Here is a 26,361-nt window from a genome sequence, read left to right as displayed (position 1 = left end):
ATGAGTAAATCACAATGTCCTAGAAATGAACCTGAAATGATTAAGTGGAACATATCCCATATGCAAATGTGAGGATCTCTTATGTATGCTATGATTGCACAAGGCCGACTTAGCCTTTGTAATTTCCTTACTCAGTAGGTACATGTCTAAACCTGGAATGGACCACGGATTGTTAAATGGTTCTGAAATACATAAATGCTACCTTAAATGTCGGATTGCATTACTGTAAAAAACTGCTTCACTTGAGTTGGTTGGGTTTGTAGATGCAGATTTTGCAGGTGACAGGGACACTAGAAAATCCACTACTGCATACTTCTTATACTTAGGAGGCAATGCATTAGCTGGAAATCCCAATTATAGACGATAGTAGCATTATCCATTAATATGTTGCTGTTGCTGACATATTCAAAGAAGCTATCTGGCTAAAAGGAATTCTCAGTGAAGCCAAGATAACAAATCAGAGGCTTGTCATCTTCTCTGACAGCAGAGTGCAATACATTTGAGCAAGAATCCAGTGTACCATGAACTACGAAACACATAGATGTGAGATATACTTCGTAAGGACTTGATCTCAAGAGATGAGATAGCACTTCTAAAGGTTTCGACCGAAGAAAATCAGCAGAATGGGCACCAAGACAGTCACTCAACCAAGTTCAAGCACTGCTTGAATTGTTATTCATCCAGTAAAACAGAGTGACAGAGCAATGAAGGATTCCATAAAGAGTAGACGCACTACAGTCACGGATGAACCCATCAAGGTGGAGAGTTGTTAGAGTGTTGGGCTCATACGGTGAGTTTTATTATTAAGTGAGACGACGTCGTTTTGAGCCAAGCAAAGACAAATCCTGTCATGGCTGGTGAGCATCCAAAGGTGGAAAATCAGTCTGATAGTCCACAGTATAAAAGCATTGCAACAGTCCCTTTCTCAACAGTTGAAACCTTCTTTCGTGTTTTTTATTTCTCTGTAAAACGAATAAGCCTCCATTAGGGTTTGGGTACAGTCTTGATCTTGAATCTGTAATAGGGTGTTTGAGTGGCTGGTTTGTAGGCATTTGAGGGTACTAGAGTTTGCATGTGTTTTGGGTGTTAGATCTGTTTTCTCTAGGGTGTTACGGGTTCTAGAAAGATCTGTGTAAGGGTTTGATTCTTGGTTGAGTTGTGTTTCTGTAATAATCAATAAGTGCAGCGAGCTCGCTGGTTCCCGAGCTCAACGTGGACGTAGCTTGCTCATATCCAAGCAAGTGAACCACGGTAAATCTTGCTGTTGTTGTTGTGTGTGTGTGAATCCTTTTGTGATTTTGTGTTTGCTTTCTGGTTAATCTGTTCGAGTAGTTACAACAATAGCCCCTCCAATTTCTATTTAAAATCTATGAAATGGAGAAAAGAGTGGATTGCTCTAGGTGGTTTGTAAAGTGGGTCGATCTTCTACAGTTGTAGCGGCATTTCCTGAGATGGTTAGGAACTATCGCTATAGAGGAACTTGCATTACTATCTATTTTCGACATTATGTGTGTAAGGGAACAAATGATGAGGATTCATATTTGGTGTTATATTTACCTACAAAGGTAATACGTTACAATTTCAAGGAGAACAGTTTCAGGAAGATTCATGATTTACTCCAGTGATTCTGAATTTCAAGGTAGATTTGAAAATGGATTTGGACATGTAACTGATTTTGATTTTGTCCGTGCTGCTGCTTATCAAGACATAAAGAGTCTTGCTTGCATTTCATGATTGATTTTGGTCACGGTGGGTTTTGGTATCCTTTCTGTTGGTTTTTTGACTAACTCCTTATCCAAAAAGCCTTATTGAATAGAAGGATTGTCAGTAGGTTTGAGCGTATCTAGGATGTGAGATCTCCAACACTCCCCCTCACAGTCAAGCCATATGACGGGTTATGCCTATGAATAAAGGTAGTTTGGCAACCCACCACTAGTCAATCACTCAGCTCATATGTGCTAGCTCTGATACCAATTGTTGGTATTTAGGCTTAACTCTTAAGGATTGCTAGTTGGCTTGAGCCTGTTTAGTCGATGTAGGATCTCCAACACTTTCTTATTGTTTTAAAGCTAAAGAAAATATCAAACTGGTTCTCTCTAAGAATTTTGTAGGACTTGGCTGCTCCAGTGGTTATTGCTTATTTGGGTTGATTCACTAAATATTAACATGCAATTCTGGAAAATCTCTTAAATCCAAGCTATATATATATAAATAGTCAAGGCAATACTCATCAAAGTTGCACTAGAACAAAAAAAAAAAAAAAAGAATAATGGTTCCATATTTGGAAATAAGTTGTCACTGCAACTTGGCACCCATTAAACAAATTATTGAACCCAATAGGACCATCAAAGTCAAGGGTCATTCCAATTACATAAATGAAGAGAGTTTGGCTTAAAATTACTTTGCTCCCTGGCTGACAAGTCAACGGAATTCCAATTATCAACTAAAGAAAGCGAGATAAGTGGAGAGCGGAAACGAGATGGAGCCAATGGCATCAGGTGTTTGCGGAAATCATAACTTAAAATATGATACAAAATACTGTAACTTCAGAGTTGACTAAGAAAGAACAATTTTATCAAATACTCGCTTTATACTGTCCTGTGTTTGTTTATAAAGGTAAACATGGCAACCAAAAGTCTTTAGCGTGCTTAGGAATTTACACTAACTGGCTTCCTGCACAATCTTCCTAAATAGCTTCACACACCCACATGGTATAACCTATAAATATATATTTCCATTTCTCCTGCAAAAACAACCAACCAAGACTCCTCACAATGGTCTCGACCAAAAGAACCAAAATAATTATCAACGTCTCCTCTTCTTATCTTCAACAAGCATCACCATCAGCTGAAGAAATTGCAAACAATGATGATCTTTTGATTGAATTACTTCTTCGCCTCCCAATCAAATCCTTGCTCAAGTTCAAATCCGTGTCCAAACACTGGCTGTCCCTTATTTCCAACCCCCACTTCTCCTTCCACCTAAATCTTATCCGCAGACCCACCTCTGGCCTCTTTTTGTGTAATTCGTATTCACACCTTCTTCCTGAATATGACTTCATCAATCTTCATTCCAATCCTTCTCGGGCGCCCTTTAAGTCTCTCACTTTTGTTAACGACCCATCAGGGATCAAGGTCCTGCAATCTTGCAATGGTCTACTGTTATGTAACAGTTTTCGGGGGCGAGGGCGTGACTACAACAGTTTTCGGGGGCGAGGGTGTGAATACAACTATTACATTTTCAATTCCACGACCAAGCAATACACTACACTTCCTCCACTCCGTGTTAAAACTGGAGTTTCTAGATCTATTTTTGGTGTTAACTTAGCATTCGATCCTTTAAAATCACCTCATTACAAAGTCATTTGTGTAAGAAATTGTGACTCTTTGCGCCATGGTCATTATCAGATAGAGATTTACTCACCAGAAACCGGGCCCTGGAGACTATCTGGAGGTACATTCACTGGACCAACTGATACAAACTTCAACCGTGGTGTGTTTTGGAAGGGTGCCATCCATTGGATTAGTCCATCAGGCACTTGCTTCTATTTTAACGTTGATGAAGAGAAACTACGCGATATGCCAATGCCTCCAATTCCTGAAGAATGGGATGAGCGAAGACGTAGCTACTTTGGAGAGTCTGGAGGCCATTTGCACCTTATTGAGAATTATGGTCCTGGCGGTGCTGTGTTTAATGTTCTGGAAATGGAGAGAGACTACTCCGGATGGTTTGTGAAGTATAAAGTTGATCTTTTTGGGGTTGCAACTGTTTTCCCTGAGATGATAAGGAACCATAATGATCCAGAACCAGGTCCAGAAGAGCTGAATGACTACGCATTTTCTGTGCTATGTGTTGCAAGAGAAGAGAATGATGAGGACTCCTATTTGGTAGTGCAGATACCAAAGAAAGTAATCCGTTACAATTTCAAGGATCAGACCTTCAAGAAGATTCATGATTTTGCTCCAAGTGAATTTGACGCTCATGAACCAGAATTGGAACGGGTTGATGTTTTTCAACATAATGAGAGCCTTGCTTGTGTTTGATGATGTTCTAATTGTTACAATCTATTAATATGAAACATTGAGTATACTCTTTGTTTTAATCATTGAATTATAAAATTGTCATATGCCTTTAAATCTTCTAAAGATCAAGTGAAATTAGATGAAGAGAGGATCTAACTCCCTAAAGAGACGATGCTGCATGCGAAGCTTGCAATTGTCTTGGGTTTGCATTTAGATAGCCAGAGTTAAGGGCCTAACTGAACCAGCCCATAATTCCTGGTGAGCCCATCTGCTTTATAGGAGCTGTCTATGACACCAGCAGAGCAGCACCATAATAAAATAGAGGTAAATTTTGGCTTTATTTAAATGATATTTAACTTTTCTCTGTTTAAATGTACAGAAAATTATATATATATCCAGCAGGTCGATCGAAGCTATTTATTTCCTGTTGACCCTTGTGAAGCTCAAGTACCACAAGCACAACTATAATTGTCCTGAGCTATCCATTTGGGCTTTAATGTCAACCATAGTTGGTGAGAGACATTTAACTATTTAAATTTGGTTCACACATTATTGTACATGTCAAGCTGTTTGACCAAAGTCCTGCACATTATAAGAGATTATATTGTGAATATGTTTCCTATTGCCCTAAAAGAAGATTGATTTTCAGATGTTTATTTGTCATCAAAATTCATTTTACCAACCCAGTACAGGGCTTTTTCTTGCTACTCAATCCTCTATATTTTTAGAGTCTTTATCGGTTAGTTGAGTTGTATTGTCAAATAAAGCCTTGATGACATTGTCGACAATTCATGCGTATCTGTTCTGGTTGACCCTTTCTTAAATAATTGAAAGAGATGTTTCATGAGTCTAATAATATCATTTTAATACAGATAATTAATTTGAGTATAAATTTTAACAGAAATGTACAACATGCATATGGCCATATGCAATTAGACCAAAAGAGAGTTTGTTCAAATATTCTATTACTACAGTAAAAGTTTTCATTTTGGGATTGCTTTTGAAGCACTTTTTCCAGAAAAGCTTTGACAATCATTTTCAGAGAAAGCAGTTTCCATGCCACAAGAAGCCAGGTACCAAAGAAAAGGCACCAAAAATGAAAATTTGGGGCAACTTGGTTTAAGTAAATGGAGGCAAAGATCTTGATAAAAATACTTCAAATCTTCCGATAGTGATGACAACCAATTAGTGCCTTGATTTAGTGGCTGAAGATATTAAAGATTCTGCCACTAATCAACCAAAAGAATTAAAAGGAAAATAGAATGAGCAGTGTGCCAACGTGGTTGGACAACTAAGTGCAAAAGGGATTATAAAGTACCAATCTTAACTTTATTATTTAAGTAATCCCCTTCACAGCTCAAGTAGAGATTGAATTCCTCCATTCAGCTCTCCATGACAGCTAAATATTTGAAGGCTTCAACATAAGAATGTTATGCAGAGAATATCTGATATATGACAAGCATATGTATTTGACTGAATATACAATTAACAAGTTTCTAATTAATCTGAACAAGTCTGAAAATTGATCTTTTAAGCAAAATATCACACTGATATTAATGCTATGGTAATTCAAGAAGTGGGTCAAAGAATTGAATCAAACAGATGGAAACTGTGAATTTATGCTTACAACAGGCATAGCGTTAAGAGTTTGGACACTGACCTGTTGTTGTAAGGAATAAAAACATCAGCTTCACTCCAAAGTCCCTGCCAATTTTAGGGCCACTCCAGTCTTTGAAGAGGTAAAATGTTATACTTTATTCTTCGTGCAAATATCCACACACTTTAGAAGGCCGGATGCTGAGGTCCAAGAAGAAAAATACACTTTTCCTGCTGAAAAATTGGCTCTTTCTCACAAATTTATGTGCCTCCGCATGCTCAAGCTGGGACCGGAATAGATCCATTATCTTGTGCTGCTGATATTGATATCCAACAAATCCAATCACTAACTCCGCTAAGCTTGTTGGATATATGGCTAAAATGTGCAACCTATGCCACAAAAGAACACCCAGCAATCAACTTTCTCCACCAATGTCCACATCACCAATTCGACAATCTTTGTCCCACAGCCAAAAAAATTTCAACTTTTTGCTTTAATAAAATACAATTTTTATGTGCTCCTCACATATGTCATTGTCATCACTATTGTCACACTATCAAACATGTTGATGTTAGAAAATTTTAAATATAGATAAATCAGCCTGAAATGAACCTTACAGTGGCCTACCACCAAGATCAAGTTCAACTTCAGCAAAATGCCAAAGTTCCTATTTTCCAATTTCTTCAAGCTTCCGTAGGGCTTGTTTAGTGTTTGGTCTAAGAGAAGGAGAAGGAGAACAACAAGACATGGCAAGCTGAAAGAATTTGAGAATGCGTTCTTCAGTAACTGGGTTTTCATGACTATTGTTTTTGCTTAGAAGCAAGTCCGGGTGATACAAATCTGAGATTCTATGATCAAGAAGCGCATTTCGCATAAAATTTGGCAGATAAAAGTCCTCATCAGGAGTTGGATTCTCATTGATTGGTTCCTTTCCCGAAAGCAGTTCAAGCAAAATTACCCCATAACAGTATATATCAGTCTCTTCACTTGCATCCTTCATTTTGATAAGTTCAGGAGCTTTATACCCCTGAGAAGCTGAAGCTTCAAGCAATTCTTGTCCAGCAGTAGGATTCAACAGAAGATGTAAGCCAAAATCAGAGATGTAGGGCTGGTAATTCCGATCCAATAATATATTCCTTGACTTAAGGTTTCCATGAATTACAGGCTTAAGCAATCCTGTGTGGAGATAATCCAATCCTCTAGCTATACCAATGGAGATCCCATATATGATGGTCCATCTGTGAGACTCACCATTTCCACCTGCTCATTGGAAACATAATCTATTCAAAATGTAAACTATGCAGCTAAGAAAACAAGTAGACATAAAATTGCAATAAACATAAGATAGTATAACCATTGTAAGGAAAAGAAATAAGACATGAAAGAACAGCATAGTGGTGAACGCCTGGTAAAAAGATTTCAAATTTTTTTTCATAAGTGAAAGAAAAGGAAAAGGACAAAGGTAGGTACCGACGCTGTAAATTATGCAAGAAAGAAATTGCTTGTGAATTNAGAAGGCCGGATGCTGAGGTCCAAGAAGAAAAATACACTTTTCCTGCTGAAAAATTGGCTCTTTCTCACAAATTTATGTGCCTCCGCATGCTCAAGCTGGGACCGGAATAGATCCATTATCTTGTGCTGCTGATATTGATATCCAACAAATCCAATCACTAACTCCGCTAAGCTTGTTGGATATATGGCTAAAATGTGCAACCTATGCCACAAAAGAACACCCAGCAATCAACTTTCTCCACCAATGTCCACATCACCAATTCGACAATCTTTGTCCCACAGCCAAAAAAATTTCAACTTTTTGCTTTAATAAAATACAATTTTTATGTGCTCCTCACATATGTCATTGTCATCACTATTGTCACACTATCAAACATGTTGATGTTAGAAAATTTTAAATATAGATAAATCAGCCTGAAATGAACCTTACAGTGGCCTACCACCAAGATCAAGTTCAACTTCAGCAAAATGCCAAAGTTCCTATTTTCCAATTTCTTCAAGCTTCCGTAGGGCTTGTTTAGTGTTTGGTCTAAGAGAAGGAGAAGGAGAACAACAAGACATGGCAAGCTGAAAGAATTTGAGAATGCGTTCTTCAGTAACTGGGTTTTCATGACTATTGTTTTTGCTTAGAAGCAAGTCCGGGTGATACAAATCTGAGATTCTATGATCAAGAAGCGCATTTCGCATAAAATTTGGCAGATAAAAGTCCTCATCAGGAGTTGGATTCTCATTGATTGGTTCCTTTCCCGAAAGCAGTTCAAGCAAAATTACCCCATAACAGTATATATCAGTCTCTTCACTTGCATCCTTCATTTTGATAAGTTCAGGAGCTTTATACCCCTGAGAAGCTGAAGCTTCAAGCAATTCTTGTCCAGCAGTAGGATTCAACAGAAGATGTAAGCCAAAATCAGAGATGTAGGGCTGGTAATTCCGATCCAATAATATATTCCTCGACTTAAGGTTTCCATGAATTACAGGCTTAAGCAATCCTGTGTGGAGATAATCCAATCCTCTAGCTATACCAATGGAGATCCCATAAATGATGGTCCATCTGTGAGACTCACCATTTCCACCTGCTCATTGGAAACATAATCTATTCAAAATGTAAACTATGCAGCTAAGAAAACTTAAGATTGTATAACCATTGTAAGGAAAAGAAATAAGACATGAAAGAACAGCATAGTGGTGAACGCCTGGTAAAAAGATTTCAAAATTTTTTTCACAAGTGAAAGAGAAGGAAAAGGACAAAGGTAGGTACCGACGCTGTAAATTATGCAAGAAAGAAATTGCTTGTGAATTTGCACAAAGAAATCCAAAATTATTCAGACAAAACAAATCTAAATCAAGTTAAGAGCCCCTAATAAAAAGATAAGAAGGAAAAGACAATAGAATAAAATAAATAAAAGAAGCTACTATCATAGTATCATCATCAGCAATTCAAGTTAAAAGAAAAATTAAATTGATAAGAGTTTACAACTGGTTTAACTTTTATGACTGGTACAGGTTAAAAGATGCCAAAATGAACAAGTAACTACTACTGCTCAATTGAAAATTACAATAAAAAAGCAAAATATCAACTCAATCAAAGTGAAAAATATAGTGGCAAATCCCGGAAGAATAGTGCTAAGATTCTAAAGAACTGGAAAGAGGAATCTAAAAGAACTCCATGTAATGTTCTAAAGTTACTGTTGAAAAAATTCATTCAAGTATTTTGCTTTTAAACGAGTCAAGATCAACCTCTGTCACACCTTGATTCAATCAAAACATTGATCAGATCAGAAAATCAACAACTCTCTCATGGGTTTGCTGAACAAATGGATGAAAAACAACACATTTTTAAGAAATAAAAAGCAAAAAGAAAGTCTGTCATCAAAATCAATCAAGAGCAAATATAACCCAGAAAACAAAATCTAAAACTCCTCTGTGAAAATGAAACAAACACAAGTCAAAGAAACTCACCTCTAATAAACTCAGCTAGATTCCCATGCTTATAAAATGGATGAACAAGAAGCTTCTCACCTCTCGGCCCTGCATAAAATCCCAAAAGAGGCACCAAATTGGAGTGTCTAATGCACCCCAACAACTCAATCAAATCACCAAACTCCTTATCCCTAGTAGCACACACAGGCCTCAGGAACCTGAGCAACCTCACCGAGCCACTCCTCGGCAACAAAGCCTTGTACAAAGTTCCACAATTTGATTTACCTATGACTTCTCCAGGCGCATCAAGAATGTCACAGATTGTAAGATCTTCACCTCCCTGGAACGTAACAAGATCCTCTCTTTCAATGTCTGTCTCTCCATTTGTGTGCTTATTGTTCGCTTCCAAGTCATCTTGCTCATCTTTTGCGGCTCTTTTGCGGAAAAAGAAAACTATGACTACGAAAATGATAAAAACTGTTGCTGATGTTAGTCCAAGGACTAGTTTCAGCATGTGGGTGTTTCTCATTTCATGAGACTGGTGAGAGGACAAAGAAAAGAAAGAAAGAAGGTCTGGGTAGAACGCAAAAAGACAGAAAAGAGAAAGCTTTAATGGAAGTAGAGAGTGTTTAGTTGAGTTTCATGGAAAATGGTACAGTAGAGGAGGAAAGAGAAGCAGGGGAGGGAAGAGAAGACAAGAAGATGAAGATAGATATGAACTTTGTAGAAGGGCGGGGAACCCAATGCTTTTAATTTTTGAGAAAGAAAAAGATGAATAGACTTTAGATCAAGGAAGAAGATGAGAGAGAGAGATGTAATTTGCAGGTGGAATGAAATGGAAAAGAAAGAAAAGAGCAAATACAGAATCTAGTAAGACAGATCTAGACATAAGCCATGTGATATTTTTATGTAATTTGACTCCATTGCTCTGCACAACTCTGTATATGAAAGTGCAAGTGAAAGTGAAACTTCCTCCATGACAAACGCAAACCCAACTCATATATTAAACTCATTAAAAATATATTAATATTTGAATGATTTTAATGTGGTAAACAGTCAGAAAAAAACTCATTTTTAGGAAAGAAATCTAAAATGATGATTGATTTGACTAAGAATATTTCCTATAATCAATGCTATTTACTTTTGTTAACAAAAAATATGGTTGGTACTTTATTTGGAACAACATTTGCAAACTAAAATCTAAGAATGCCTTCAATCCTAAGCTACTTGTGGGTGTAGTTGGCTTGAAAAAATGGGCAAAATTAGTGAATAAATGATAAGGTGAGCAGCATAGTTAGGTAGAAATGAATTGAAAGGTTGGCTTAGTTTACAGAATGGATGGCCCATTCTGTGGTAGAAATAATAAGCATGACAGAATTGATTTCCGAATGATTTTAACTTTCATTATATTTATATTTTTTTATGTATTTATTTACGTGTAGATTGATTGCTTTAATCCTCATTGATTTACTGTATTCTTATTACCAAATCATCAATATTCATTATAATTTGCGTAATCTTGAAACAAACTATTACCATATCATTTTTTTTTTTTAATTTTATAATCAGGGTGTTCATGTTAATTTGTGAATACCTTAAATAATTTTTGAAACTCATTAAACACTGTATAAATTCAATGTTTCAAATAAATTATAAATATGGTGACTGATTTTAAGAAAATTTGAACCTAAAAAGTTAATTAATAAAACAAACTTTTTTAATCACCCGACCAACCACTTGAAATTACTACCATATCATATTCAATCATAACTAACACTAACCAATATATAATAATTCATTAACCTTGTTATTTAGTTTCAGCAAATTTATGCGCAAGGGGCAGGCAGAAAATATATTTTGAAAAAAAGGGTTGACCGTTTTAGTTAATCAACGATTGATTGTTTTAGGCGAATGGATTGTTAACTCATAGTGGAAATGTTTTAATACCGACCTCAACTGCCAATTAATTAACCGTTAACCCTATTAAATAATTAATATAAGTTAATATGAAGAAATCACAAAACTGCACCGTTTAGTAGGTCCCCATGTTCATAAAGCACATAATTTTGTAGTAAAGTGGGGGACCTGTTTCTCCACCCCAATCGGATTCCAAAAAGTGTCCAAAAAAATAGTTTGGCAAAGGCATCTGACATTGGACCACGTGTCCCATAAACTTTACCCATTAGTTAAAGTGGTGGTTGAATCACAGAGCAAATTGACGGCGCAGATTGATGAGCTAATAGGTGTCCCCACTTCATCATCCACTGACCTGGTGTCTGATGGCATTAGTATTAGCATCAATCGGGCGGGACCCATGCTACGTCGTCACCCATGATAATTCTTTATCAAAACGTGTGGACGGATTACAAGCTGTGGCCCACCTGAGTTTATACAACCTCGTCGTTGGGGAAACTTAAAAAGTAACAATAACGTTACCCTTTTTCTCAATTCATTTATTATTCCTTTTTATTTCTTTTTTATTTTAAATTCAAAGGTAACACAGTGGGCAATATCAAAATTCCTTTGATATCAACGATATATTATATCAAGAGAGAATGATACACGAGTATTTGAACATCCTTGCAATCCTTTATAGCACAACAAAATAATCCAAGAAGAGTTGTAATTATATTTTAAATAAATCATCAAATAACAAAAGCACATGTATTAACGGGACAGCCCCATCTCACCTAATTTTTTCTCAACCATACAATATAATATATCCCAAAGGAAAATGGCATCACTAGTGTGTTGTTGCCTAATTTATTCATTTGTTTAATGTTGTCTCTTCATAAAGCAATATCACAAAATCATATCTCATGAATCTTCACCAATAATAAAATGTTGGTGCCATAGGAATTGATAGTGTATAGTTTTTTTTTTTTTTTTTTTTTTTCAATGATTAAGGGTGTTCAGACTAGTTTACGCACATCTCAACTAATCTTCGAAACACTCTAAAATTATCGACCGGATAAGAGCTCTAGTGACTATCTTATTAGTAACCGAAGAAGAACTTGAGCTTATGATTTCTTAAGTAATACACTCAAGAGTCCCTATTGAACCATTTAATCATCCAAAGGTAGTTAATAGTGTATAGTTTTATTTGCCATAAAATGTTAGTAGCTACCTACACTAATGATTAATATTTATGTAAATCTTGATGGGTTATAAACTCATGGAAATGATTTAATTTGTAAATGTTAGAAGATGTAATGTATTTTCATGATTAATGAGATGTTGGATGTGATGTAATTTTAGCTTAAGATATTAATAGCAATTAAGAAAGCTTGATTTTAACGACACAAATTGTATTCTATTTTTGATAATGATTTTCCATCTATAAATCATAGAAAATATTTTAAGTGAGCTGTCTTACATCAACAGATATTGTTTCTTATTAATTGGAATCACGTTTTATAAAAGGTTTATTGGACTGTAACTATTATAAGCATTTCAAATATTCTCTTTATTCCTTAAAAACCTTATAGTTTGACTAAAACATTGTAAACAAACCCTACAATACATCTTATACAATATGAAATGCCACACCCTATTTACATTTCAGAACTGTGAACATCAATGGAACCAGGCTGGTGATCTTTTTATTTGAAGACATTCTCAAACTCTTCATGCTACTACTTGCTTACAGACATCCAGCCCCAGGCATGTTTCTTGTGTGATTGCAGAGAAAAAAAGTTCAATAAACAAAATATAGTGTTAAATGATCCTTTGTTTTGGTTAATAATAAATGTATTTGTACACAAGAGTGTTTGGAATTGTTAGTTACTCAGTTCAACAATCTTTGTGTGTTTTAAGTTCTTTACAATTTACAAGAACAACAGTCTTATCTGTTCTATCAGGAATTATTTTTAAAAATAATCAATTCAAATACAATCTGTGCCATCAGGGAATATAATACATTGGATTCGGAAGCTTAAAAGAGCGAATGGACATTGAAGCACCCAGTAAATCACTCCATTGGTCCCCAGAGTTCCCAAGAATTCGAAATCCATTATTTACCATCTCATTTCTCTTCTCTGACTTGTAAATTGTTGCCAATTTCCCATGGTCCTCAGGGCCTCTGCACAGCAATAAAGAAACGGGATTCATTCGGAGATTGCATAGCCATAAAACCAGGCTATGCATTCTTTGCATTGTGGCATATGCAAAGAATGCGAAAAATAAAAGAAAATCATGTTTTGTGGATTAGAACTACAAGCAGTGAAAACCCACTGAATAAAAATGGTAAAGATCAATCATTGACATATTTTGAAATAAAATTAAATTTTCATCACTTCCTTTCAATCTCTTTAGGATTCAGGACATAAACAGTGTAAAGATATACGATTAAATCTTACCTAAGACGGACACTAATCAATCAGATAAAATACAAAATAGAGAAGAAATTGAATGCCGCAAATTAAGTATATACTTAAGCTGATGGTATCAAAAGTTTCTCTGATGTAGAGGATAGTGCCCTAACTCTCATAAATATATCAGGTTGGATCTGAATTACTCAGAACCAATTTAGTTTGACAATAGCATCTGATAATATTGATGGCTCCAAGCCATGCAAAACCATTTCAGATGCATGAAATATTCAGCTAAAAGAAAATATGGAATATCTCAACCAGCCTAGGGTGAGAAAAAAGGAAAAAGACCAAATAGAAATCACAGTGGCTTCTTTGTGGGATTTTTGGAATACTACTTTTAGTATTCCCAAAAAAGTTAAACAGTAAATACCCAAAAACTCACAATATTATAAACTTTATTCAACATTTTTTAAACCCCTAATTTGTTAATTCATTAAATACCCCTAATATTTTTAATGTTTTTGTTACGGCGACTCCGACCACCCTCCGGCGGTGGTGGCCGCTGTCCGTATTTGAGGGTGGATTGGGGGTATTTTTGTTAACTTTTAATGTTTTTTATAAGGTGTTTTTGTAAAACAAACATAGGGTATTTTTATAATTTGTAAATCCTACATCGTAATACTCGCCCAATCAACTTTTTTTTAACTTTTTTCAAAAAACTTTTCCCAAAACACAAATTGTGAACCAAACGGAGCCATTAAATTTCCATTTTGTAAGTCGTGTATACTTTACTTATTATGTTTCATATATACATCTATGGATGAATGCATCTACACTGGCTGCACACATTCAGTATATATATGCAGTAGAATGCACAGATGACAATTTCTGCAGCATAACAAAGAAAGAAAAGAATTGATAATAGTGAATAATTGGTTTTTTCCTATCCCAAAAAAAAAAAAAAAAAAAAAACAAAAACAATGGTTATTGAAATTCTCTTCTTTGAAGACGATGCCATACTTGCAAACACCACACAAAAATCCATACTCTCATCCCTCCCCTAATCCCAAAGACGAAATATTTGGGTTATTTTGTCGATTAGAAAAACTCAAAATAACCCATATATTCCCAAAAAGATAAGGACAATCATTTTTCTCCTCATATGTCCTTTTGTTTCTATGAACACAAACAATTGCGAACTAGAGTACCTTCAAATAAATCCCTCCCATACCCACACAAGAAAGCATTTACAGAAGGGAAAGATACACTGCATAAAACTAATCCAATAAAAAACCATCTTCCTGTATACTTTAAGATACCAGTCAATGCAAAAACTATTATATGACTCACCACTTTCCAACACACAATGCATACATGCAGGCAGCACATTTCATGAGGCCCATCCTTTTGAAGCATATCAAAAGTAGTAACCTTGCCTAACTAGAATTCAAAATTATGCCCTTATTGCATAACAGAAGAAGCTGAACTAGAAAGAATGATTAACAACTTACAAGGGAAGTTCCATCATTCACAAGATACCAACATCTAATATAATGTACTCAGGAACAGAATCAAGAAGGCCTCTACATGCTCAAACTATCAGCAGCATAGGAAAGCAACAAGACCATGTTTTTATGTTTATTCTTCTGCTAATAGTCTAAAATCATATTAGAACTGAGATGCATCCACAAGATAAATCGAGCACAAGTTCCAAATGTCTTATAATAGAGATTAGTGCATTTGTACAAACACATGTAATACTCTACACAAAGCCAGCAAAAGGAATATGCTAACAAAATGTCACATAAAACTATACAAAACTAAAATATCACAAGATGTTGTAAATCATAAAAGAACCAAGACTCACCTCAAAATGAGTTTGTCCCAATTCTGAAACCCAGCATTGATCAAATTATCAATAGTAGCAGCCCTTTTATTTTCACTGCGCCCGGTCAACAAGAAAATCTTAAAGCCCAATTTCAGAACCTCTTCATAAAGTTTGAAACTGGGTTCTATAGCTAGTGCCATGGCCTTCTCAACCCACTTATCAAACTCCACTGGATCAAATATCTCGGAGCTACACATTCACAACAAAACCCACATCAGAAATTACAAAAAGTAAACAAAATAATTAAAAATCAAAATCAAATTCAATCAAGGCCATTGTTCAATTAACTCGATTAGCATAATTAGTTTGAATTAGGATAAAATTATAGTGCTAAATCACATGTTTTACCTAATTCTAGTTTTCGAGAAACAACTAAACTAATAGTTAAAATGGGTCCAATTCCTATCTTCCGTCCACACTTTCTCAGCAACCAAACAGAAAAAAACAAACATGTTTTTTTAATTTTTTGAAAATGAAACTTACCCATAACCATGCTCTTGATAATAAGGAAGATTGGATAACAAAGTATCATCAATGTCGAAAATCCACACATCTTTGCCATCACCATCCATTTGAACACAGTATTGGCGTAAACTTTAGCCTCGTCAGAGGCCCTCTCGAGATCCATTTTATAACTTCGACCCATCATGTAATCTTTCACGTACTCCAAACATTCACGAGGAATCGTTTTCCACGGCCCTTATTGTTAGCTTCAACCGAAAATCTCCAACTCGTACACTGTATTTCACCTCTTCATGGAGCTCCGTCCAACCGGGTCTCGATTATATTATCCGGGTATTGAACAATCAGAGGTCTCGGAAACTCGTTGGAGCTCAATGCCTCGTTTGAAAAAGCGAGAGAACCAATCCAAAAAAATGAAAAGTCTAAGAAAAATCCATAATTGAAATCAGGCAAAGTTGGAGAAACGAGTCGTTGATTTATAAGAGAATCTAATTATTTGGAATGGAAGATAAGATAAAAATGACTTTGATGTGGCCACGGCAGAAAGAAAAGAAAGAGGCCCTTTGAAATAGTAATGGTTTTGCAGAGAGTTGACGTGAGAGTGAAGGCAATGGAGGAGGAAGGGGGTGTTTTGGTAACTGAAACGTCAGGGTTTCGTTAGGGTTTGCTCTGATTTTGTTTGGGGGAAAGATCGGATGGGCTGGCTGATTGGTTGGTTTCATATTAGGTGGACCCAGCGGTCTTTTTTAGCCACGTGGAGAGATCTAGTGGTGATGAAGTGCGAATGATGTAGCAAACGGGACCCGTTTAATCTGTACTGTTTAATGGCCGTTGGAAGTTGTGCACATAGGGAGAGTCTTTATTACTTTATTGTCTAAATCTGCAAATTATTTTTATTTAAAGAACATAAAATTTAATGAGTTATGGCGGGGCATAAATAAGTGATCACATCACATGGTAAAAAGATATTTCAATTTAAATAAATCTATGTTTAAAGTAAATATAACATGCTAAAAGATAGGATTATTCAAAACCTAATTTAATATATTAAGTAAATATATCCATTGATTTGGAGGATTCAATATTGAAGCATGCTTTACTGTGGACAATTATTAATTAAATTACCTGATTAAACTATCATATATATGCCCCAAATGGTACATGATAAAATCAAAGTGTTTTGATAAAGATTTTAGGGTGTTACTCAAGAAGTCTAATTTGAGTCTCTCTTTAGTTATTAATGAGAGTAGTTACTAAAACTCTTACTCTATCGATAGTTTCAGGATCACATAAACTAAACAGCCCCTCACTCCTTAAAAAAGAATAATATAATAAACTTGGTGTAATTTAGTTTAGCATCCAGTCCAAATGTGCCTATACTAAGCCCTATTAATTGAATAGTGGCCAAAAGGAGGACCCAAAATCTCTACTGAAGACACATTGCCTGAAACTGCGAATGTTTAGACTTCCATTCCTCAATAGCTGAAAGAAGTGAGTAATTGGTAACAAATTCTGTTTGACAAAGGCAAATGAGCGATGGTGATTCATCATTGTTTCGAAGCCTTCCTCCATAGCTTTTCGATCATAAGAGTAACCATCCGCAGCCACGCAAGGGTCGTTCATTACATCCTATAAAAGTAGCAAATAAGTCACCATTGAAAGTTGATATGAAGTACGCATAATTAAGCTCAGAACGGCATTCAAAAAAACAATTTAGGCATACCTTAAGTAGTGGGCAAATGAAGTGGTCTGGAGCTCGCAGGGAAATTTTGAAGCTGAACAACGGGCTTTATCAGCAACTTCCTTCAATCTCTTCAGTGTAGGAAGGACTTGATCTTTTAAATCAGGTCTATCTTTCGTCGAAGCTCTGCACAGCTTAGTCCCAAAGTAGCTAGCTCCTTAGTCTCATTGATGTCCAATTTCCAGCATGTGATCTAGAATATCTACTAATTATCCCTATTTACTGCAGTTTCTACTATATGAGCTAGTCTATTGGTTCCTTTGCTGTTAGCAGTTGTAAATTACCATTCCAAAAGCATAAACACAGATTTCGGAGATTAGACCTGTTCTTTGATATCAGGATCTATATAGCAGAAGGTTCCAACAGGCCTGTCTCTTTGTATGTAGAGGATCATGGAAGGGGTCTGAACTCAGCATTGTTGAGAGGCCAACATCACCAATCTTGCTCACGAAGTTACTGTCGGCAAATGTTCGCCGGCTTTAGATCACAATGGATAATTGGTTTTGGCTTTGAGTTGTGAAGAAAAACAAGAGCTGAGGCTACTTCCCAAGCTATCTGGAACCTGTCCTAACTGGGATGGGAGGTGTATTGTTCCTTCGATATAACCTATCCTCCAAGCTACCAACTCCATGTACTCATAACAGGACACCATGATCCGCACACACCAGAAGAGAAGCAAATGTGGATGGTGAATTTTGCTCAAGATTTCAAGCTGAGAATCGACAAAATAAAGATTAGATTTTAACCAAAATCTTGGGCGGGAGAAGTTGGCTTTTAATCATACATACCGTCTTATGAAATAACCGCACAATAGAAAGCCAAAAGATTGTATCTTAAACTTTAATATGAATTCCAAGTCCTAATTGATTTTTAGGTTATAGATGTATATTTATATTTTTTTTTTATTATCGGGTTTATTCCTTAAGATCCATGAATATCCTATAAATCTAATGACATTTATATTGCAAACCAAAAACCAAGTGATCTTTAAAGAATGACAAGCTAATTAAAAGCCATACTAAATGCATCATATGGTTACATACTTTTCCCTAGTTATAAATCCTGATGACATTATTCGAGTCAATTGATTAAAATTAATTGGTTCATCTTTCAAATTGGAAGAGCAGAAATCATGAAACTTAGTAATGGAATGAAATAGACATTGTGATTGAAGCTCAAAGAGCTTTACTTACGTCGACAGCCAAATAAAGGAGGTTTATACAGGCATCTCAGCATCCACTTTTCTTTGACCGTAATAAGTTTTGTATATGTTTTATAAAAAACTTTCATACCTCCTCTGGAAATGCTTAGTTTCATGGATCCCTTTGGCCCGGAGAACTTTACTGCTGCAATTGTATGATGCAAATTGCACTTATAAACAGTTCCATATGCTCCCTTCCAATCTTAAGGTTTCTAAAAAACGATGAGGTGCAGTCTCAATCTCTTCCCATGTAAACCTATGGTATTGCTGCTCAGGAAACTGAAGAGCATTCTCAAGCTTTTCTTTTTCTTTGGCATCAGGTGCAGCTTCCAAGTCTTCTTGTCTTGGTGAAGCTTCACTTTCAGCCCTTTTCCTAACATTGTTGGCTTCCCTTCTTGCGCTTCATTTTACTTTTCTCTTGTCTAGCTGATTCTACACCTTGTTGGTTTTTCTCTTGGAGCATTGCTGCCACGTCTAGTTGATGATCATTAGATTTTTCAGCTGAGAAAGGCAGGATGTAATGATTATTATATAGGAAAAGCTGGGGCAAAGAACTGCCCCCAATAATTTAGTGACATGCAAGTAAACTGAATGCAACAATAAAATTACAAATGCCAAGTATTTCAGGTACAGTTAAAATTACTATGAAGTTCAGCAACGAATAATCGGGAAATTATTCATAAAAGTCCTTTTGATATTACTGTATTATCAGAATGAGTCTTGGTTAGCAAATGAGTAATGCACGTTAAATTATAGTACCCATACGTTTTTGTGAGTTTTCTCAGTTTAAGGTGAATATTGACTTAAAGGAGAAGATTTCTACTTCAGAAATATATTCTGTCAATATAGCCAAAATTCTATAATTAAGAATTTTTGAATTATAAGGAAAAAAATAAGAAAAGAAAAAAATTATTTGGCTTGCATCTATTTGAACGTGGCCCGTGGTTCTCATTGCAATTAGAATGAACATTCTAGTGTATGGACACTAGGTTTTCCATACTAAGATGGCAGGAGCAAGGATCTACTATGGATAATTAAGATAGCATATAAATCACCATTGTGAGAATCAGATTCAATATAAAATCCTGAAAAAATTGCATTCAACATTCGGCTTGCAGAATAAATAATGAAAAAGGAGTTACAAATTATTCAACATTCGGCTTGCAGAATAAATAATGAAAAAGGAGTTACAAATTAACTCTTGCATAGAGGAGGCCAGACTAACCTGTTGAGAAGCTTCAAGTTCCTCACTCTGAACCATTTTGTGCATTCCTTGGATATATCCAAGTTCAATTTTCAGCTTTTCAAGCTCCCACTTATCGCTTACCTGCAAATGTGATAACAGAAAAAATCATTTCTGGGATGGATATAGATGTCTTACTGAACTCTGTTTATTGAACTGAACGATAACACAATGATCATTTACCAATCTTGGCTTTCTTCATCGTATATGTTATTTTTTCAAAGATATAAAAATGTGTTTTGGTCAATTCTGGTTTGTAAATGGCTTCAAGTAAATCTAAAGATTATGATAATTCAGTAGAAACTATTTTTGCATGCCAATTCTTCAGAGAAAAGATTGAACTACCATGTAATTTCATTATAACGAAAGCAATGTCACACACAAAAATCTTTTACTAGAACAAATTAGAAATGTACAGCACAAGTTAACAACCAGCAGTCGATTATTCTGAAAAGCAGCTTATGAGAAATGTCAATCATGAAAGAAATAGAAATCCACTGATCTCCACCAGATTATGTAAGTCCAAAGAAATTGGAAAGCTACCTGGCTTTCAGAGGAAGAATAGTCAATCTGTACATTTGAGGGGGAAACTAGTTCAGACTGATTGTGGCTATCTGTTAGAAAATGAATCCTCCTGTAACTCGAACTTCGTCTGACTGTCTGCCCACTGTCACCAGAATTCATAGAATCCTTCTCTTCCTCGATATCCAAAGAGTGGCATCGTGAATGAACCTGTTTTTGGTGATTTAGTCTTGACTGAAGTAGGGTCTTGGCTGAAAGACCCTGAAATGGCACCTTTGGCGGGGCAGAAGAACAATAATGACCGGATGAAGAAACTGAGCCAAGATCTGCACTTCCCATAAAACAGAAGCCAAAAAAAAAAAAAAAAAAAAGTGTTAGAACCTTTAATAACTTAAAACAGCTCCTGCAGAAAATATATCAGAGTGAAAACTAAGATTCTAACGTTCAATTCACCATGTTTTAGTCACATTGTTTCTGATAAATTAAAAAAAGGAGCTTGGTGAATGAAATTGAGTTATTAAAATTTTGTGCCAAGGCTTGATAAATCATTGTTCCTAAAAAGAGACATGCATCTTCAGCAATAAACAGATGTAGCCCAGGCGTGAAGTAGAATTACCTGTTTCTGAGTTGGAAGTGGAACTAGATGAACTATTTTTAAAGCCAGTAGTGTCACTACTATTGTCTTTAATGCTTTCACTTGTGCCTAACTGAGATGGGCGGATGGATGACAATTGCCCTTTCAAAACAGCATAGACTGTACAAAAGCTTGGAGTACTCACTGAGATTCTTGTGGATATATTATTTTTATTAGGTTTCCTGCAGAAATTATCTTGTTGATGACAAAATCTAAGTGCAAGTAGAAAAATGAGAATAAAATGCATAAACAGGTTGCATGGGTGATATCTTTAGTAATTGATTGCTTGCAAAACACCATAAATTGGTTACTTGCAACCATCAAAGTGTTGATAGATGTAACTAAATTTAAAGTAGTAAAGCACTAAGAATTTTCCACCATTATGTTTGATAAATACCTTGAAAAGAGGCTGTAAGATGCAGCACCTATAACAAGTTTCTTAGTATTGCAGTTTGCAATCTCCTCTGCAATTGCTTTTGCCACATCATCCGATTCAATTACTTTTATTTCTCCTTGTGCCTACGTTTTGAATTCAGCAAATTAATTTCTACTTCCTCAGGACTCGTACAAGAACAAGATCAAGATTCAAAAAGCAAAATTTACCTTTTTCTGAGCACACATTTCTTTGTAAGGCAGCAACATTTTTCTCCCCACTTCTTGATTATAATTACCTATCACCTGATCTTGTACTTGTGCAAATCGAATGAAGTTTTGCGTTGGTAGGACAACAATGTCAGATGGTTCAAGATGTTAAAGCTTAAATACATCTTGTTGAAGGAAAGATTACATGTAAAAGCTTCATATATTTTGTTGAAGTTGATTATCCCATTGAGTGATTGGAACAGTTTAATTTGCTTTATGCATACATAATTAAGCAGATGAAGATGAAGTATTTAAGATAAAAAAAAAAAATCCAGTTTTTCTCTTAAGAATAATTATCACAAGAAAGACATAAAGCTTACTTTCAGTAGGGGCTGCGGTAATCCTCGGGCGGACATTCAACAACTGAAACCTAGTGATTCCCTTAGGAATGAACTTTTCCAATGCCCATGCCACAACGCACTTGCTTTTGCCATTTCCCTTGATAGCTATTGCAACAACTGCAGGTTGCGATGCTAACTCGCATGATGGTCCAACAATTTCTTGTACATCCATTGATTTTCCAGCTTATGTAACACTGAATCCTCTGTATCATCAAACAAAAAATTTACCATAACAAAATTAGCCCCAGGAATCGACAAATTGTATTCAAATCAACCCCTTAAAGCTTAGAGCTTTAGCACATTCAACCACTACACAACCTCAAAGAAAGAATTTTTCTAACTTGTACACAAACGCCAGCATTTAAATTTCTGAAAGGGTAAAGATTATGAAACAATTCGCACAGGAAATAACTAGAAGAACCAAAGAAGCCCCAAAAATTTACAAACAAAAGGTGAAACTAAGACATACCAGCTGTTGACACCACCAAGCTCAGAGTACTGGCACACTCAACTGAAGAAGAAAGAAAAGATAAAGGACTCTCTTTGCAACAGAAAAGGAAGAGAAGAATGGGAAACAACTTGGGTTTTGCCTTCTCTACTACAAGTAGAAGAAGATAATTGGTTATATACAGAGTGCCAACATACATTTTTACCTTCTGTTACTGCTAAATTTAGAGGAAACTGTGTCTGTGGCGCGAACCGTCCATGAAACTTACATTTATGAACTGATTTTCTAAATAATTTATGATTACTCATTAAAAGTTTAGCTTTTCTTGTATTGTACTTATCAAACAGATTTTATTTGTTAATTTTAGTTATTGTTGCAGTTCGTTAAATTCAGGTAATACTTTCAGAATCCAAAAATTAATATTTTAGAAAATTTACAGTAAATGTTAAAACTTTAAGGGATATTTTCAAGTTAATTATTTACTTATAATTGAATGAAATCATCATAAATTGGTTCATTATCTCTCATGCCTTATAATTACTATCTCCAAGAACCCTATCTCCAAAGCTACCAATCTCCATGTACTCATAAACAAGGACACCATGATCCGGACACAGCCAAGAAGGAGAAGCAAATGTGGATGGTGCATTTTGCTCAAGATTTCAAGCTGAGAATCGACAAAAAAAAGATTAGATTTTAACCAAAATCTTGGGAGGAGAAGCTGGCTTTTAATCATACATACCGTCTTATGAAAATAACCGCACAATAGAAAGGCGCAAAAGATTGTATCTAAACTTTAATATGAATCCAAGTGTAATTGATTTTTAGGTTATAAGATGTAATTTATATTTTTTTATTATCGAGGTTTATTCTCTAAGGTCCATTGAAACCTATAAACCAATAGATATTTATATTGCAAATCAAAAACCAAGTGATCTTTAAAGAATGGGAAAGCTAATTAAAAGCAGTACTAAATGCATCATATGGTTACATACTTTCCCTAGTTATAAATCCTGATGACATTATTCGAGTCAATAGATTTAAAATTAATTGGTTCATCTTTCAACTGGAAGAGCAGAAATATGAAACTTAGTAATGGAATGAGAAAATAGACATTGTGATTGAAGCTCAAGAGCTTTACACTTCGACAGCCAAATAAAGGAGGTTTTACAAGGCATCTCAGCATCCACTTTTCTTTGACGTAAAAAGTTATTGTATATGTTTATTAAAAAAACTTTCAACCTCCTTTGGAAATGCTAGTTTCATGATCCCTTTGGCCCGGAGAACTTTAACTGCTGCAATTGTATGATGCAAATTGCACTTATAAACAGTTCCATATGCCCCATTCCAATCTCAAGGTTTTCTGAAAACGATGAGGTGGCAGTCTCAATCTCTTCCCATGTAAACCTAGGTATTGCTGCTCAGGAAACTGAAGAGCATTCTCAAGCTTTTCTTTTCTTTGGCATCAGGTGGCAGCTTCCAAGTCTTCTGTCTTGGTGAAGTTCACCTTCAGCCCTTTCAACATTGTTGGCTTCCCTTCTTGCAGCTTCAATTTTACTTCTCTTGTCTAGCTGATTTACACCTTGTTGTTTTTCTCTTGAGCATTGCTGCCACGTCTAGGTGATGATCATTAGATTTTTCAGCTGAGGAAAAGGCAAAGGATGTAATAGATATTATTATGAAAAGCTGGGGCAAGAACTGCCCCCAATGAATTAGTGACATGCAAGATAAACATGAATGCAACAATAAGATTACAATGACAAGTATTCAGGTACAGTTAAATTACTATGAAGTTCAGCAACGAATAATCGGGAAATTATTCATAAAAGTCTTTTGATATTACTGGGAATTACCAGAATGAGTCTTGGTTAGCAAATGAGTAATGCACGTTAAATTATAGTACCCATACGTTTGTGAGTTTCTCAGTTTAAGGTGAATATTGACTTAAAGGAGAAGAAATTTCTGTTCAGAAATATATTCTGTCAATATCGCCAAAACTATAATTAAGAATTTTTGAATTGTAAGGAAAAAAAAAAAAAAAAAAAGAATAACAAAAAGATTATTTGGCAGCATTATTTGAACGTGGCCAGTGTCTCATTGAATTATACTGAACATCAGTGTATGGACACTAGGTTTTCCATACTAAGATGGCGAGCAAGGATCTATATGGATAATTAAGATAGCATATAAATCACCATTGTGAGATCAGATTCAATATAAAATCCTGAAAAAATTGCATTCAACATTCGGCTTGCAGAATAAATAATGAAAAAGGAGTTACAAATTAAATCTTGCATAGACGAGGCCAGACTAACCTGTTGAGAAGCTTCAAGTTCCTCACTCTGAACCATTTTGTGCATTCTTGGATATATCCAGTCAATTTTCAGCTTTTCAAGCTCCCACTTAGCGCTTACCTGCAAATGTGATAACAGAAAAATCATTTCTGGGATGGATATAGATGTCTTACGAACTCTGTTTATTGAACTGAACGATAACACAATGATCATACCAATCTTGGCTTTCTTCATCGTATATGTTATTTTTTCAAAGATATAAAAATGTGTTTTGGTCAATTCTGGTTGTAAATGGCTTCAAGTAAATCTAAAGATTATGATATTCAGCAGAAACTATTTTTGCATGCCAATTCTTCAGAGAAAGATTGAACTACCATGTAATTTCATTATAGACAAGCAATGTCACACACAAAAATCTTTTACTAGACAAATTAGAAATGTACAGCACAAGTTAACACCAGCAGTCGATTATTCTGAAAAGCAGCTTATGAGAAATGTCAATCATGAAAGAAATAGAAATCCACTGATTCCACCAGATTATGTAAGTCCAAAGAAATTGGAAAGCTACCTGGCTGCAGAGGAAGAATAGTCAATCTGTACATTTGAGGGGGAAACTAGTTCAGACTGATTGTGGCTATCTGAGAAAATGAATCCTCCTGTAACTCGGAAATTCGTCCTGCCGAACGTCAGGGTTTCGTTAGGGTTTGCTCTGATTTTGTTTGGAGGGAAAGATCGGATGGGGCTGGCTGATTGGTTGGTTTCATAGTTAGGTGGACCCAGCGGTCTTTTTAGCCACGTGGAGAGATCTGAGTGGGTGATGAAGTGCGAATGATGTAGCAAACGGGACCCGTTTAATCTGTACTGTTTAATGGCCGTTGGAAGTTGTGCACATAGGGAGACAGTTTATTACTTTATTGTCTAAATCTGCAAATTATTTTTATTTAAAGAAACATAAAATTTAATGAGTTATGGACGGGGCATAAATAAGATGATCACATCACATGGTAAAAAGATATTTCAAATTTAAATAAATCTATGTTTAAAGTAAAATATAAACATGCTAAAAGATAGGATTATTCAAAACCTAATTTAATATAATTAAGTAAATATAATCCAATTGATTTGGAGGATTCAATATTGAAGCATGCTTTACATGTGGACAATTATTTAATTAAATTACCTGATTAAACTATCAATATAATATGCCCCAAATAGTACATGACAAAATCAAAGGGTGCGTTTGGTTTATTATTTTGGATAGGATTTTGGGGATAGTATTAGATAATTGAATATAGGAATATTACGAGGTAAAATTTAAAAATTTATAAAAAACCCCCTAAGTTTGCTAATTTAATAAATACCCCAACATGTAAAATGACAAAAATACCCCCCACCACCTGCAGTGTCAGATTTCGGCCACCACCGCCGGAATCTGGCCGGAAAATCGCGTTACGACACAAACCTGTCAGATCTGTATCTTAACGCGTCGTTATAGCCTTTTCCGGCCAGATCCACCACGGATCTGACCGAAAAAGGCAAGATCTATGGCCTGCAGTGGCCGTCGACTGTCGAAAAAGGCCA

At 35.4% G+C, this 26,361-nt stretch overlaps 4 protein-coding genes and 1 pseudogene across 5 annotated transcripts; 1 reads left to right on the top strand and 4 right to left on the bottom strand.

Moving 5' to 3' along the window:
* The first annotated feature begins 2,769 nt into the window (after window positions 1-2,769).
* On the top strand, window positions 2,770-4,043 carry LOC116140510 (F-box protein At5g07610-like). Its single transcript, XM_031426136.1, has one exon. It carries the CDS (start codon window positions 2,775-2,777, stop codon window positions 4,041-4,043), a length of 1,269 nt encoding a protein of 422 aa, XP_031281996.1. The 5' UTR covers window positions 2,770-2,774.
* Window positions 4,044-5,455: 1,412 nt separating this feature from the next.
* On the bottom strand, window positions 5,456-7,248 carry LOC116140508 (putative kinase-like protein TMKL1). Its single transcript, XM_031426135.1, has 2 exons — window positions 7,170-7,248; window positions 5,456-6,879 (listed from the first exon to the last, which is right to left on the bottom strand). The coding sequence occupies exons 1-2, from the start codon at window positions 7,246-7,248 to the stop codon at window positions 6,287-6,289; spliced, it is 672 nt and encodes a 223-aa protein (XP_031281995.1). The 3' UTR covers window positions 5,456-6,286.
* LOC116140492 (putative kinase-like protein TMKL1) lies at window positions 7,141-10,012 on the bottom strand. 2 transcript variants are annotated; one of them, XR_004129638.1, is made up of 3 exons: window positions 9,091-10,012; window positions 7,562-8,204; window positions 7,141-7,333 (listed from the first exon to the last, which is right to left on the bottom strand). XR_004129638.1 is itself a non-coding variant. In XM_031426117.1 (2 exons), exons 1-2 carry the CDS (start codon window positions 9,578-9,580, stop codon window positions 7,612-7,614), a joined length of 1,083 nt encoding a protein of 360 aa, XP_031281977.1. In that variant the 5' UTR covers window positions 9,581-10,012; the 3' UTR covers window positions 7,141-7,611. The 2 variants fall into 2 exon arrangements, 1 of the variants encoding a protein (XP_031281977.1); XM_031426117.1 differs by having other exon boundaries at window positions 7,141-8,204.
* A 2,769-nt stretch (window positions 10,013-12,781) lies between these two features.
* Window positions 12,782-16,877, bottom strand: LOC116140507 (acid phosphatase 1-like). The gene is given in 6 exon segments (XM_031426134.1): window positions 12,782-13,132; window positions 15,232-15,441; window positions 15,736-15,829; window positions 15,832-15,954; window positions 15,957-16,003; window positions 16,840-16,877. Coding segments are annotated over 6 exon segments (690 nt in total). The 3' UTR covers window positions 12,782-12,954.
* A 226-nt stretch (window positions 16,878-17,103) lies between these two features.
* Window positions 17,104-22,615, bottom strand: LOC116140506 (annotated as a pseudogene).
* Window positions 22,616-26,361: the final 3,746 nt, after the last annotated feature.

The sequence above is a fragment of the Pistacia vera genome, unplaced genomic scaffold, assembly GCF_008641045.1.
Source record: "Pistacia vera cultivar Batoury unplaced genomic scaffold, PisVer_v2 Contig373, whole genome shotgun sequence".
Taxonomy (NCBI): domain Eukaryota; kingdom Viridiplantae; phylum Streptophyta; class Magnoliopsida; order Sapindales; family Anacardiaceae; genus Pistacia; species Pistacia vera.
The sequence above is the reverse complement of the archived record's forward strand: the minus strand, read 5'-3'. Positions and strand labels throughout refer to the sequence as shown.

Coding starts and splice junctions, on each gene's coding strand:
- LOC116140510 (XM_031426136.1), top strand. CDS start 2,775: ATGGTCTCGACCAAAAGAACCAAAATAATTATCAACGTCTCCTCTTCT.
- LOC116140508 (XM_031426135.1), bottom strand. CDS start 7,248: ATGGATCTATTCCGGTCCCAGCTTGAGCATGCGGAGGCACATAAATTT. Junction 6,880..7,169: donor CCAATTTTTCAGCAGGAAAA/GTGTATTTTTCT, acceptor TCCAATGAGCAG/GTGGAAATGGTGAGTCTCAC.
- LOC116140492 (XM_031426117.1), bottom strand. CDS start 9,580: ATGAGAAACACCCACATGCTGAAACTAGTCCTTGGACTAACATCAGCA. Junction 8,205..9,090: donor TCTAGCTGAGTTTATTAGAG/GTGAGTTTCTTT, acceptor TCCAATGAGCAG/GTGGAAATGGTGAGTCTCAC.